General features: G+C 41.9%; 1 protein-coding gene across 1 annotated transcript in view; it reads right to left on the bottom strand.

Moving 5' to 3' along the window:
- Positions 1-736: 736 nt before the first annotated feature.
- The window catches only part of SLC5A9 (solute carrier family 5 member 9), a 31603-nt gene continuing 17868 nt past the window's right edge, over positions 737-14471 (bottom strand). The window contains exons 12-14 of the mRNA XM_035123468.3: positions 11901-12116; positions 8224-8383; positions 737-5315 (exon numbers count right to left, since the gene is read on the bottom strand). Coding sequence (XP_034979359.3) covers positions 5107-5315; positions 8224-8383; positions 11901-12116 — 585 coding nt within the window. The 3' untranslated portion in view covers positions 737-5106. The remainder of the gene's footprint in view (positions 5316-8223; positions 8384-11900; positions 12117-14471) is intronic.

Here is a 14471-nt window from a genome sequence, read left to right on the forward strand (position 1 = left end):
GTCAGAAGGCAACTAGAAAAACAGAGCTTTTAAAGTTAAAAGCTGAGCTTCTGCCACCTCCCTTTTCTCAGTATTAAACAAAGCTTCAGTTCACTCACTCTTGAATTACTGGTACCTTTAAAGTTCTCTAAACTTTTTAGCCCTGCGGACCCTAAGAAATTATAACAGCAATCTGTCTTATGCTTGTCTGTAAATCTTCAGAGATGATGGCTGTAGGAAAACAAAAAAACTGAAATGGTGGTTTGCTGGAACTTCCAACACAGAGCTTTTGTCCCCATCAGTTGTAAACGGTTGCACCTACAGAGATTATTACAAGTCCCACATGTAAGTGATCAGGACTCAGTGCTGAAAGTTCCCTTACGACTCCCATTTTAAGCATCTATTAAAAAGGTGTAACAGTAATTATGTTATTCCAAATAAGTGGCTTGAGTTTCCATTAATTTGCTAATAAGGGAGCTCCACCAAATCACAGCAAAAATGAATAAAATATCTTGAGATGTTTCTAGTGGTATTTTTCTCCACATTCAATCTGATTTTAAAAGAAAGTTGCCTTTGCTTCTTCCTTTTTCCTATGCCTAGCAAAGGATAATACTTCCTCCTTTCTTTACTTTTGAAAAATTAAACATCTATCAAACATACTCTGCTAAAAATTTTTGGAGACATAACTTCCCTCTCCCACACCACTGTTAAGTCTCTGCAATTACATGACTTTAGCTACTGAGTCTATCTTGGGGGGGGGGGGGAATGCAGCTTTGGGCAATATATTTGCTTAGCAAGTTGATTTGCTGCAGGTCTCAGCACTGCATAAAATTATGTGGTTTATTTGTATGAAGAGTAGAATATCTTCAGAAGCCTCTAAAGAGAACTGCAATTGTTTGTACTTTTACATGCAGAATATTATTATCATCGTTAGATTTATTACCTGCCCTTCACCAGAAGATCCCAGGGCAGTTACAGCAATATAAACAGTTTTTAAAAATTTAATTGGTGTGGGTTGTTTTGTGCCCTCTCTGTAAAAAGCCCCAGCATCTTTGAAGTCTGCTTGCTTCAATGGTAACACATGTGTTGGTGTTGTTGTTTAGTCATTTCCACTCTTCATGCCCCCATGGACCAGAGCACGCCAGGCACTCCTGTCTTCCACTGCCTCCCACAGTTTGGTCAGACTCATGTTGGTAGCTTTGAGAACACTGTCCAACCATCTCATCCTCTGTCGTCCCCTTCTCCTTGTGCCCTCCATCTTTCCCAACATCAGGGTCTTTTCCAGGGAGTCTTCTCTTCTCATGAGATGGCCAAAGTATTGGAGCCTCAGCTTCAGGATCTGTCCTTCCAGTGAGCACTCAGGGCTGATTTCCTTCAGAATGGATAGGTTTGATCTTCTTGCAGTCCATGGGTCTCCTCCAGCACCATAATTCAAAAGCATCAATTCTTCGGCGATCAGCCTTCTTTATGGTCCAGCTCTCACTTCCGTACATCACTGTACTGGGAAAACCATAGCTTTAACTATACGGACCTTTGTCGGCAAGGTGATGGCTCTGTTTTTTAAGATGCTGTCTAGGTTTGTCGTTGCTTTTCTCTCAAGAAGCAGGCGTCTTTTAATTTCGTGACTGCTGTCACCATCTGCAGTGACCATGGAGCCCAAGAAAGTAAAATCTCTCACTGCCTCCATTTCTTCCCCTTCTATCTGCCAGGAGGTGATGGGACCAGTGGCCATGATCTTAGTTTTTTTGATGTTGAGCTTCAGACCATATTTTGTGCTCTCCTCTTCCACCCTCATTAAAAGGTTCTTTAATTACTCCTCACTTTCTGCCATCAAGATTGTGTCATCTGCATATCTGAGGTTGTTAATATTTCTTCCGGCAATCTTAATTCCGGCTTGGGATTCATCCAGTCCAGCCTTTCGCTCTGTAGGGTAGCTTTTCCCCGACTGAGTTTTAAACCCAGTCTTATCATTGTGATAAGATGAATGACCCAGTGGACAATGAAGTCTTGCCCAGACACAATACAAAATGGCTTGAACAGAACCCACAGGCAACAGAGAAAGAGTGAAAAATGCTTTGCCTCTGTTGATGAGGAACCACCTCTTGGAATCAGTTCCATTGGCAGCTATCATACACAGTCTTCACCATCTCCTTGCTTCAATGCAGACTTTGGTAGATGGGAATCACCATCTCACCAGGGACCATCTTTTCGCTTGTACAGAAGTCATTTTTTTCTTCTTCTGGGCGATGAGAACTCTAGCGTAACAGTTTCAGTGTGGCCGATGCTTAAGGACAGTGCTGCCTGCCCCACCGCATTGTGCTAAACTGTTTAAGCAGCACTGAGTTACTGAAATGTGATTGCCTCTGTCCCACTAGTGCTTCCATTGCTCTGCAAAAGCTGTGTAGCATTTTGTCACCTCTCAGTTCACTCAGTAATATCGCTCATGTTAACAGACCACTTGTGGGAGCTGCCCTTTAAACAACAGTGAGATTTTCCGCCACTCGCTTCCAACTCCTTAGCTGTGCCAAACTGAGAAGACGACACTTCTGCACTTGAGAACTCTTGCCTTAGCAGAGTGCCACACTTTCCAAAACAAAGATGGCGGCTGTGTGTAAAAGGTAAAGGACCCCTGGACAGTTAAGCCCAGTCAAAGGCGACCACGGGGTGCGGCACTCATCTCACTTCAGGCTGAGGGAGCTGGCTGTGGCCACAGACAGCTTTCTGAGTGATGTGGCCAGCATGACTAAGCCACCTCTGGCACAACGGAACACCGTGACGGAAGCCAGAGTGCATGGAAACGGCATTTACCTTCCCGCCACAGAGGTACCTATTTATCTACTTGCACTGGTGTGCTTTCGAACTGCTAGGTTGGCAAGATCTGGGACAGAGCAATGGGAGCTCACCCCGTTGGGTGGATTCGAACTGCCAACGTTCTGATTGGCAAGCCAAAGAGGCTCATTGGTTTGGACCCCAGCGCCACCCACATCCCCTTTCGGCTACATGTACACTGGTGCTACCACCACAAATCCATACAGTGTGTAAGATGAAAATGTGTACATTTTTGAACACCCATACGAATGTGTTTCACAAACCTGACTGGGCCAGGGTACATGATTGTATGACAACACCTGACATGAGGTGGTGCTGTAGCGCTGCCACACACCCACCCCAGTTGTGTTTGCATAGCAAAGGAACTGTTCTTACAAAAGAGTTTTTTCAACTATTTTTTGAAAACTACTGCCGTATACTATTTAGTGCTTGCTAAAAATGTAAGAAAACATCCCAGAATACTGTGTTGCTGTTTTTAATGTGCCATTGTAGTTTGCCAGTGTAACAATCTGAACAAAGTTTAGGATTTCAGGCTGGAAATGGAAGGTAATTATCTGATCTGAATGGTCTCTAGCAGCTGAAAGTCTTTTTAAATTTGAATGAACGAGCATGGAAGGATTTTCTTGGTGTTGGACAAAATGGATTGCAGTGTAATAAAGATGAATGCCTTAATTGGTGAGAAAGTCATCTTATTAACTCCTCTATATATTTAGAATTTATAGGGAGTAGTGCATAAAAGATGAAAAGTGATTTGCAAATCTGATGCCCATCTTCCTCAAATTTGTAGAGGGGTTTTTTTTTTGCTTACAGTACTAAAAATGTGCCATAGAAGCAAGTTTTCTTTTTAAACCCACTATATTTCAGATAACATTTTAAAATATTTCCCCAATAAATTAGTGTAGTGACATGTTTGTAGGGGTTCATTGTTAATTTCATTTCCTCTTGCTCAGCCAGCCTGACAACAAAACAGCAAGTCATTAATCTTAGTTTAAAAGAAGATTCTTTTTGTGTGTGTGGAACAATAGATAGATTTGTCAGGAAAATGAATGATAATCATTTGCTGATCGACACAGCCCTAGCAAGGAAGATTAATAAGAAAGTATGCATTGACATCATTAAAAATGTCTGCTGCTAAGGGACTTGCATGTCAATTACAATTGAGGCACTGCACTGCACCTAGGATAGTGCTGTTATATCACAATCTGTTTACAGCACGCGCACACACAAACACACGTATGAATTCTATAGTGCTAACAACTCGTTTCTTGAAATGTCCCAGCATGAAAAAAACAAAGCATTCTTTAGTGATTTATCTGAAGATGTGTGCATACACACGAAAGCTCATACCAATAACAAACTTATTGTAAGTTGGTCTCTAAGGTGCTACTGGAAGGAATTTTTTTATTTTGTTTCTTTAGTGAGTCAGAGCCTCTGAGCCATGCATGTCTGTACAGTATGAGACTGCATAAAGGTCTTCTAAACAGTTCTACTCGGTTGAACTGATGCCTAGTTCTGGTGCTGCTAGTTCCCATGGTGCCCATCAGTGGTTGGGAACAGAATGGAAATCTGGATTTTATATTCCATTGTTTCCAACGACCCCACCTGAATGTATTCAGAAACCCATTATGTTTTTCCTCACTCATGGGCTTCTCAGCACAGTTCATGCAACACACCCTTTGAATTAAACACTGCACAGGCAGCTGCCAATGGAGCACAGTGAATGCAGTCTTGGTATTAGCTGCCTTCTGTTCTGAGGGCTTACCTGTGGATAGGAACATGGGAAGCTTCCTTATACCAAGTCACATAATTGCCCTATCTAGCTTAGTATTGTCTACACTGACTGGCAGCCAGGTTTTGAGGCAGGGGTTTCACCCAGCCTTGCCTGGAGGTGTCAGGGATTGAACATGATCTGCCACTGAGCTATAACCCTCTCCTGAGTACATACCTTCTTGAATGGCATGTTAAATGCATCTCTTCCTTTAAAAATTACCCTGTAGTTCCTCTCCCCACTTTTTAGATAAATAAAGAAGATGGCTTTCCATTTTCAGAAGCATGGAGCTTTGGAGGAAAGTAACAGCTATTAATAATAACTATTTTTTAGACTTGTGGTGTGTAAATCACTTTATTGTGTGTCTTCACAACAACCCAATGAGGTAGGTCAAGGTATCACTGATAGGGGTGGAGACAGAGAAGGGGACCAGCTAAAGCCACTGTGTAAGTCCCTGGATGAATGAATAGCTACTTGTAGCTTCATGTTGATGCTGTGCTTGTTCTAACTGGAGCAAGGCAATCCTGGGCTCATCCAAAGTATCCCCATAAGAAGATGTTAATAGCCAAGAGAGTTACAGCATTGACATTGCAAACAGCCTTCCACAATGGCTCTTCCTTGATGCTGGTGAGTTTCTTTTCAAGCGCCGCTTCCTCCTCTCTGGTTAAAGTGGGCTTGGGGTCAGTGGAAATCCCACAGAACCAGAAACACACTTTCTTCCAGCAAGGATGCTTCACTCCTGAATGGGGGGGGGGGGAAATGAGGGAAATGAATTATTATGTTTTGTGTGTTTATATCAACCACTAATGGTATTTTGCAGTTTTAGCAGGTTAAGGTAGCTTTATGACAGAGACACGTGAAGTATGGGAGAGTCACAAACTCACACAGGTTCCCCAACTCTGAAGTACAGCATGGCTACTGCACTGGTTACTGGAGCCAAGAGGACATTATACTGCTGGTCAACTTACTACCCCAGGTGGCTTGAATCCCCTGAACTCCAGCATTGGCTTTCACTTCTAGACTATAGCCTAACTCTTGAGACTACCAGGAAGCAGCATTTAGATCCCATAGACACTTCAGAATGAATGGGAACCAATACTATTGGATGCACAGTTGGAGGGACCTTATTAGTGAACACAGGTAAATTCCTTGCTCCTGGATGCTAAGCTGTGAAGTACAGAGGCTCTTGCTTTGTTGTCCTGCTTTCCTTCTGTGAAGTCCCTCCAGCAAATGAGATCTGTTAGTTAATATAAGCTGCCATGCTAGCTTTTTTGCTCAGTCGTGTTTGTAACATTGTTACCCTGTCTTTTTCTCAGATCCTCTGCCTTTAATGACACCTGTCTGCTGGGGAAAGCTTCACTTCACCTGTTGAACCTCTTCATCTCATGGTAGAACAGACCAAATATAAAACAGAAGGAAACCCTTATATCTTATATCTTTCCCACTTATTTTTCCAAGTGCAGCCCTTTGAGGAACTAAAACGGCATAAACCACACACACACACACACACACACACACGGCCTCATTATGCTTTTGCATGACGGATGTTACATTTCCTTTGCCGTCAGTGCTAATAACCTCATCTTCAGGATAGCTGTTTACAAACAGATGCAAGGACAGATGAGTTTAGTTCATGTGAAAACAAAGGTGACAAATAATTAACAACATTAGGTTGAACAGCTGCTTCAAATGTGAATCAAACTATCTGTCAGACCCACAGATAAAAGTCTGGTCTCCTCTCCTCGTTTTTCAGTGGTTTCCAGACCTGTTTCCTTTGGACCTCTCCAAAATAAGGCGTTTCAGAGGATAATAGTGCCCCTCATCTCCTGATTCCCTGCCTTTTTTCTCAGTTCAAAAGCCTGGACTTAAAATGTGGGCTAGCATAGCTGTTATTCCATAGACACTAAGCAGGGCTAGGGAACCTATGGTCCTCCAGATGTTGCTCCCATCATCCCTGACTATTGGCCATGATGTCTGGGGCTGATGGTAGTTGGAGTCCGACAGCATGTGCATGACCACAGTTTCCCCATCCTTGTGCAAAGATATGGGACAATGAGCTCTAAAAGGAACACTTTAATGAAGGTAAATCCCACAGCTCTGAGCAAAGGATGGGAATTCAGCCAACTTAGAAAATCCAAGGATTTGCGGAGGGGGCTTCGTAAACATCCCATTTTACTTGCTATGCAACAATTTCCAGAAGTGTAGCTGTGTGCTGCAGCAAAAACAACAAAGTGTTGTGGCACCTTAAAGACCACAGGCTTTATCCAATGCTCTGTCTGCTAGTGCAAGGGTGAGTTTAAATGTTGTACAGCAGAGGAATCCAGTGCGACAGCTTGCATAGCCGATTGCACAAAAAATTGCTTATGCATTCTCTTTTGCAACTAGGTTCCACTGGTACAAAACATTTCACCAGTGCAGCAAGTACACCGCTAAGTGCTGGATTTACACCCCCACAATGAACCCTTCGAACTGCAGTTGACTCCCCACAGAGCTTGGATTTCCAGCACCCTTAAGAGATCACAGTTCTCAGGGTTCCTTGTGGGGATCAGTGTGTCTTAAATACATGTTAAATGTGCTTTAAATGTATGGTGTGGATGTGACCAAACAAATTTATCATGCTTTGATTTATACTTTAGTGGACTGCAGTCTATTTTGTCAGATGCATCTGATGAGGGGGAAGTGGATTTGACAGATCCACAGTCCACAAAAGTTCTTGTCATAATACATTTATTGGTTTTTAAGCTGCTTTGTTGTTGTTTTCCATTATACCTGTGGATTAGACTGAGAGGCAAGGAGAATGGCTTTAATCCTAAAGAAATATTTGTGGTATCTCCTCACTGAGCTGACTCTCACATTCTGTATGAAAATGACTAAAACATTTTATGTAAGATCTTTTTGTGATAATGCATGGTGATTATTCCAGCTACGCACAACACTTTACATCCAGCCAACTTTCAAGTTGCAACCACTGGGTTTCCCTTTTCTGCTCTCAAATTGCTGCTAGAAGGTAACATTGCAGTGCTGTGAACTTGTAAGAGAGTAACTCCTCTGACCAAAAGTGCAGTTAAGCTTCCCAGTCTTTGGTTTCCCTCATTTTAGTGGAGAATTGTTACACATCAAAGGAAATTGTTTTAAAATAGGCCTCTTAAAGAACAACAGCCATGGGAGGGGTGTGTGTCCTAAAATGCAATTTACTGGATGCTACAATGATCAGTTTTTGTAGAATTTGGCACATGTTGCTGCAAAAAACAAAACATATGATGCTAATAGATCCGGCTAATTTCTAGGAACATTTCTCTCTCTCTCTCTCTCTCTCTCTCTCTCTCTCTCTCTCTCTTTCTGTTTATTTCATAAAATTTATACACTGCTTGATTTTAAAACCCTCAAAGCAGTTTACAAAAAGATACAACCATAAAATCAGGGGAAAGTATAGTATGTTATAACATGAGCAGAAAATTACACATATCTACCTTGGCATGTCTAGTTTGGCACACCACCCATACTAAACAGAGGATACAAGGTTTTGGAGCAAAGATGACTTTCTAGTCATCTACGGTATTGGCTTTGATGGACCCTGGGTGTTCTTTGTACAGTATATTGTGCGCACACAAATATATACAACTGGCAGGCGAAAACAGGTAACATACCTCCATGTTCTTTACATACTAAATCTCCATTCTCTGATTGAACAGTATCTACATCGTTCTCTCTCTTGGAGGAAATCATCTCTCTGCTTGGGTAGGTGTGGCTCTCCAGGTCTTTTCCAGCTGTTTTGCTGTGTCTAGTCCACCATGTCAGTCGTGCAAGCTGAATAATTTGCAAATTAAAAACAAGGAAGTGAAAGCTGCAGAATATTTGTGTGTCATTTAGCTTATGCGTCTGCTTGCTTTAGATCTAGCCAGATTGACATAGAAGGGCTTAAAGGAGAAGCATTAAGCACACACATGTAACCCACTTCTCTGCTCCAAACTGACCCCTCCTAAAGTTGCTTTTCTAAAAAAACAAAAATGTTGTAGGGAGTTCTAATACAGACACATTTGCACATAACATGCCATTAGCATACTACTCTACTTGGAAAGTAACTCTCAAAAGGTCACTTATAAATGAACAGTAGTTTTAATACTTTGAATTTCAGGCACAAAATCTGGAAGGCAGTTTCCAGCTGACACAAAAAGTTGTATAATCTCCGGAAGATTTATAGCTTTATTTAAATTATTTTCAACCAAGATGAGCATCAGGCAAGGCTAATCTTTCTTGTCACATTGTGCTAAATTGCTTTGATTTGATGATCCTCATCTTTCCTGAAGAATCATTTTAGGGGCTTCTTTCTTTCTTTTTTATGTTCCTTTCCTCCCCCCCCTTGGTTACTCATTAAATCTAACTAGAATGTAATGAAATTGGAGGACACAAAAGGATCCAGGAGACATTTCCCTCTTCCTCTGAACACAAAATGGCTTGTTGGTGAGTGAAGGGGAAGAGATACATTAGGATGAAATAAAATAGTTTGAGCAGTAGCGACAAAAACACTTTAATTTAAGTGCAGGCGTGAATAATGCTTGTAGCTCTAAAATGCACTTATTGGATAGGAAACAGATTCATGGGCAAGGCTCATCAGGACTTTGGCTTGTGTAGAACACTTATTTTTTTGACATACTAGAGTTCATATGTATTCATCTGGAGAGAGACCATGTGTCTTTGAAAGGCCCATCATGCCAACCTGAGACTCCATTACTCCATCAGTTGCTTAGCCAGTCTTCCTCCTCTAGTTTTTTTAAAGCACATACTAGAGTTCCATATGCTACACTGAGCAGGTGAAGGAGTAGTAAAACTACAAGCTGGGGCATACAATGGTTGCAGAACCTTCTCATCTGATGAATGAATGACATTCAAATAACCATAAGGGTTGAGGGAGAATCCCACAAAATTGGGTGGAAGCAACATGATAAATGTTTCTGCCTGATTTGGGGGGGGGCGGATCTTTCTTCCCCCTCGCTCCCTGTGCTACAGCCAACCCCATTTAAAGCCCCCAATGGCTTGGCTCAACCTGTCCATGTGCTAATATCAGCAGATGAAACCCACCTGGTAGTCTCTCTCTGAAGAGCCTTTTCAGTGGTGGCTCCTCCTGATACACTGCTAAGGTGCATTTGGTTCCATCTATAGTTTTAGGAGGCTAGTTATGACTTACCTTTTTCAGTGGGCATTTGGAGGAGGGGAGATGTGATTGTTGCTACTGGTTTTAGTTAATTGTTATTCACCAATTAGTTGTTATGTGCTGTTAAAGGATTATTCTGTTTTTATGGATTTTGATTTGTGTGCTTTGATGTAAACCACCCTGGGCATATAAATTATCTAAAGAAATAAATTCAGTAGGGTCCACTAACCCTCAGTAGAATAGTTTCATGATTTGGCGGGGGTGGGGAGCTGCTGTGAGAAGAAAGAAGTGGTGGGGAAGGGAGTCTGCACCAACCCCTTTACTCCCACATAGTTCTGACTCCCATTGTATTTTTAGACACTTTACTATTTTTGCAATCTGTTCTGAGTTTATTTTATAAATAAAAGTGGGATATATTTTTAAATTGTATATCCTGTTGTGACCTCACTTCCTCCTCTGCCACTCCCCACTTCCTCATGTTCTCGTCTGACAAACCTTAAAAGAAACTTTGTCAAGATTTTTAAAAAAGTTTTCCCTCCCCGCTTTTCCTCTGTCAAACTAGAATAAATCCTTCTCTTCCAAAATGCCATCTGGCACCTGGCAGTTGTGTTTCAGCTTCACAGTCTCAAATTTAATTGTAAGCTCCTTTGCAGAGTTTTCAAGGACGACATGACACAATATGGGCTATGTACAATGAAGACATATGAACTCTGAGGCATACCAAACAAATTCTTTGCATATTTGTTTTGCGGTACAGCATCCATCACCACAGGGATGGGAGAGTGTCCAAAACAGCAGGGGAAAATGCTTCTGCTTGCTGTTTTTAGGCTGTAATTCATTTAAAGCTTGGTGCATTAACGGTACTATTCAAACACCAGATACAAATCTCTCCTTCCTCTTCTGTCGATTTGCTACTGTCAGAGAAGAAGGTCATCAGAGAAAGTTTTGCGAGGCCATGTGTAGTCACTCTTTTCCAAATAAAACTCCAGGAGGATTGTACTCAACTCTGCACCAATGAGCCAGGGTCCTTATCCATTCAAAAGCATAGGTTCAAGAGATCATTCAAGAGATCATTTCAGCCTGAGGTTCACTAATCACTCCCTTGTGGCCATGCTAGGATGAATGGCCCATTCTCTTTTCAGACCTTGTCAGTTTTGCATGTGTTCCATTCCATATTTACATTTTGTCTGAAAATTCATATTTAAGTAGACGTTTTATCACAAAATATGTATTTTAAACCTGCATTCTAAAATTTGGACCAGTGAAATCTGAAGGATAATTATGCTCCAGATGATATGGTATATTAGTCCAGCTCACTGAAAAATGCAAGCCGGACAAATCTCTTCACCATTCCTGGGCCATCCAATTCTGAGAGCCCCACTCTGATATGGGAAGTTAAGTGGAGTTGAAGCTGTCTGCCACCTGGAAGGAAGGCTACCCGGGAAAGCTGAGGGCTACAGGCACTCTGAATCCATGGATTATTTATTGTCTATTCACATCAGTTGAGAATATGATCCATACTTTTGTTCATTGAGGAAAACTTTCCATTATTCAATAAGCTGACCCAGCAAAACCAGGATTGGACTGCTTTTGGGAAAACCAGAGTTGTGAGAAAGTATTCAAAGCATCTCTTCAAGAACTCACTGAAAGAAAACTTCTTCTTATTCTTTTTTTTATACCAGTTTTATGCAGCAAATGAAATAAAGTTCTTTGCTACCAAACTTCAGTCGTTCAATGTAATTGAGATCACTTTGGGATGGAATGTTCTTTCTAAATGCCAGGGCTCCAACAATATTAATCTTGTTAGCTTACAAGATTGATGCCGTCTCTTCTGAAATACGAGAGAGGGTTCAATTAGAGCCATTACATCCCCTCCTCAGCAGCCCATTCTAATATGATTTCTTCCCCACTGTCTGCCTCTCCACTTGATAGGATGTGCCAGTAGTGTCCTCACAGCATGGAAGCCTGCTCTCCATTTCCAGTGCTCACTGAGCCTAAATGATTTTTTTTAACCCTATAGTACCTGAGAAGCAAGATCATTCAGAAGGAGGACTTCTTTGTAGGGCTTTCCAGTTTACAGTAGTACTGAGGGGTCCAAGGTACAACAAGGAAAACTAAGCAAGTGGAGGTGTTTTGTTTTGAAAAGAATGTTCATCCTTGAAAGCCACTTACATTTTCCTCTGGGACTGGTGGTGTGCAGAGGCTAACAGTGACGATGACAGCTGCTGTTAGCACACACAGGATGATAGCAAAGTACAGATAGTGCACATCTTTCAACAGAGCTGGCCTTTGGTCCTCCTCGCCACAGGAGGGCGCCATGTAAATAAACTCCATAACCATCCGAACGAGTCCGACTGCTAACCCAAACATCAGTCCCCAGAAAGCTCCCTGGGAAGAAAACATAGGGAGATGTGATGAAATTTGAGTGGAGGAGTTGGAAACATGGGGTGGGATTCAAAGCAGTGCTTAGGAGATTGCTCCATCAGTGCAAGTATTTCTACTTGCCCAAGGGAGGCGTCTCCGCTACCAACACATGGTGTTCTGCGGGTTCTCCTGCCCCTTCAGAGTGGAGGTTAGAGTGTGCGGGGGGGGGGAGTTGGGAAGCCCTGTTATGCTAGTGGAATTCCTTGGGCTGGCTTCCACTGGTGGAATGAGTTAGTTAAATCCAGTCCACCAACTTGCTTATTGATTTTGTTAAAACATCCCAGTTTGGAAATTAATATGATCCAATTTCATTCTTTATTGAGAGAAGGGCTAAAAACATATTTAGTTACAATTTAAACATATGTACTACATTTAAATTTTAACAGGTATTTATTTATGAGTCATTGTCACCTAATATATAAGAATGCCATACCTAGACTTAGAAAGCCTGAATTCAAATCTTAACTTAGTTCTCTTGGTTCTGATAACAAAAAAAACCCCACATCCCTAGAACAATAAGCTTTTGGCCACTGTAACACTCTGCCTCTGAGCCAATGTATTTACCTTTTTAAAGTAATGCCTCTAGAACAGCTTTTTGGACAGTTTATCCTACAGCACTAGTTTAATGTTTAAAGGCATACAATGAGTGGGACCAACCACATGAGTCCTTGACACAAAACTGGGGTCCCTAATTCCATCCTGGCAGAGATTTTCAAGATAAGAACTCACATCGTTACAAGCTTTTAATTACTGCAGGAGCACAGTGAAAACTTCTAGAGAGGCTCCCGTGGGACTAATTACATTGAAAAGACAGCAAAGACTAATGAGTGAACTGATTATAGTGTTGCAGTGCTACAGAGTTGGAGAGGATGGCTTTCAGATCAGGAAGAGAAGTTAGGATTAGGCTGACAACACTGGGGCATGAACTCAGGATCAGATATCAAGTTAGTGCCCAGGACATAGGACTGAAATTGCGAGGATGCGTTAAAGCAAGCACAGAAATGGTAAAACAGCATGCTTGGTTGGAACCCAGATTAAAGAGCATCCATATTATCAGGTGGAGTTTCTCCAGGACCCCTCCCTCTTTGACCATCAGTCTTCCTTGGAGCATTGATAGGTCCCAAGCTAGCTCTTTGGCATTAAGTGAGAATGGTCCCCTCCAAGTTCCTGTAAATTTCATCAGTCAAGCTATACAATAAGATGGACTATGAACAGAATTAATGCAGCCATTGACCAAACTACACTGGGTAAACAACAGACCTATGTAAATGATATTTATGTAGCTGTGTATGTTTGTGTGGGTTCATTTATGGAGAGGCTGGAGTTACAATGATGTAAAGAGCAGTGGAACTCTACTGAGTTAGAGAAAGAGTGCCCATGGGGAGGGGAAGCAGGCAAGGGGGACTGAATGGATAGAAAAACTTAAGTTTGCATGAAATGTATGGGGGGGGGGAAATCTAGAACAAAGCTGTGTTGGGTTCCTATGGGTTAAAAGGCCAGGAAATTATATTGCAAATCGACAAGTAGCCTAGAATAATGGATCTGTGTTTTTGTTTGGTTTTACCTTACATCATGCGGCTTCTTTTTATTCCTTGAAACTTCCTTTAAACAAAAACAAAGCCCTTTCCTTCCACCCCCACCCCAATACCCTTAACTGGGTTTGAAGGTGCAAAGACCTGAAGTGAGTTGGTCAATGTTCGGGTTGCCCCATTGCCTTCGAAGGGAGTATACCTATTCAAATTATCCTCTTAAATGCTGTGGGTTTGGGACAGGCACAGTCCCCAAGGTCCTCAGGAAGTAAAGTCCTAACTGGTATTCCTTGCACACTGGGGCACCTGGGGTTTGAGTCCTGAGCCCCAGAAGGAGGTTACTGAATGCTCACTTGGGTGGGTTTTGAGAAAAGTGGCTTTTCTCAAAACTTGAGGTGCTGGTGCTATACCAGGACAAACAGTTCTGCGGAAATGGGTCTATTTAGCAAGTTTGTCAAAAAGAAACAAGTGAAACTTGGCTTGGTTTCACAATGTGGCTAGATCTCCCACATAATTATATACGGCTCAGCTCTCTTGAAGTCTCAAACCAAAGGAGATTTTATGACTGGAAGATTAAAGCTAGGAAAATTCAGTTTCTGAATAAGAATTACTTTCTAAGCAGTGGGGGGGGGAGAGAGAATAAGTTTTGGCGTATCTTTATGAAGTCCCTTCTTTTCTGCCTGCTCCCCCTCTCACTTCCTGTGCCTTATCACTTCTTTCAGTTAAACCAGTAATCAAAGCCCTGAGAATCTTTTTTAAAGAGATGCTGTCCTCTAATGGGCCTAAATTC

This window comes from Zootoca vivipara, chromosome 7, assembly GCF_965207765.1.
Source record: "Zootoca vivipara chromosome 7, rZooViv2.hap1.1, whole genome shotgun sequence".
Lineage (NCBI taxonomy): Eukaryota > Metazoa > Chordata > Lepidosauria > Squamata > Lacertidae > Zootoca > Zootoca vivipara.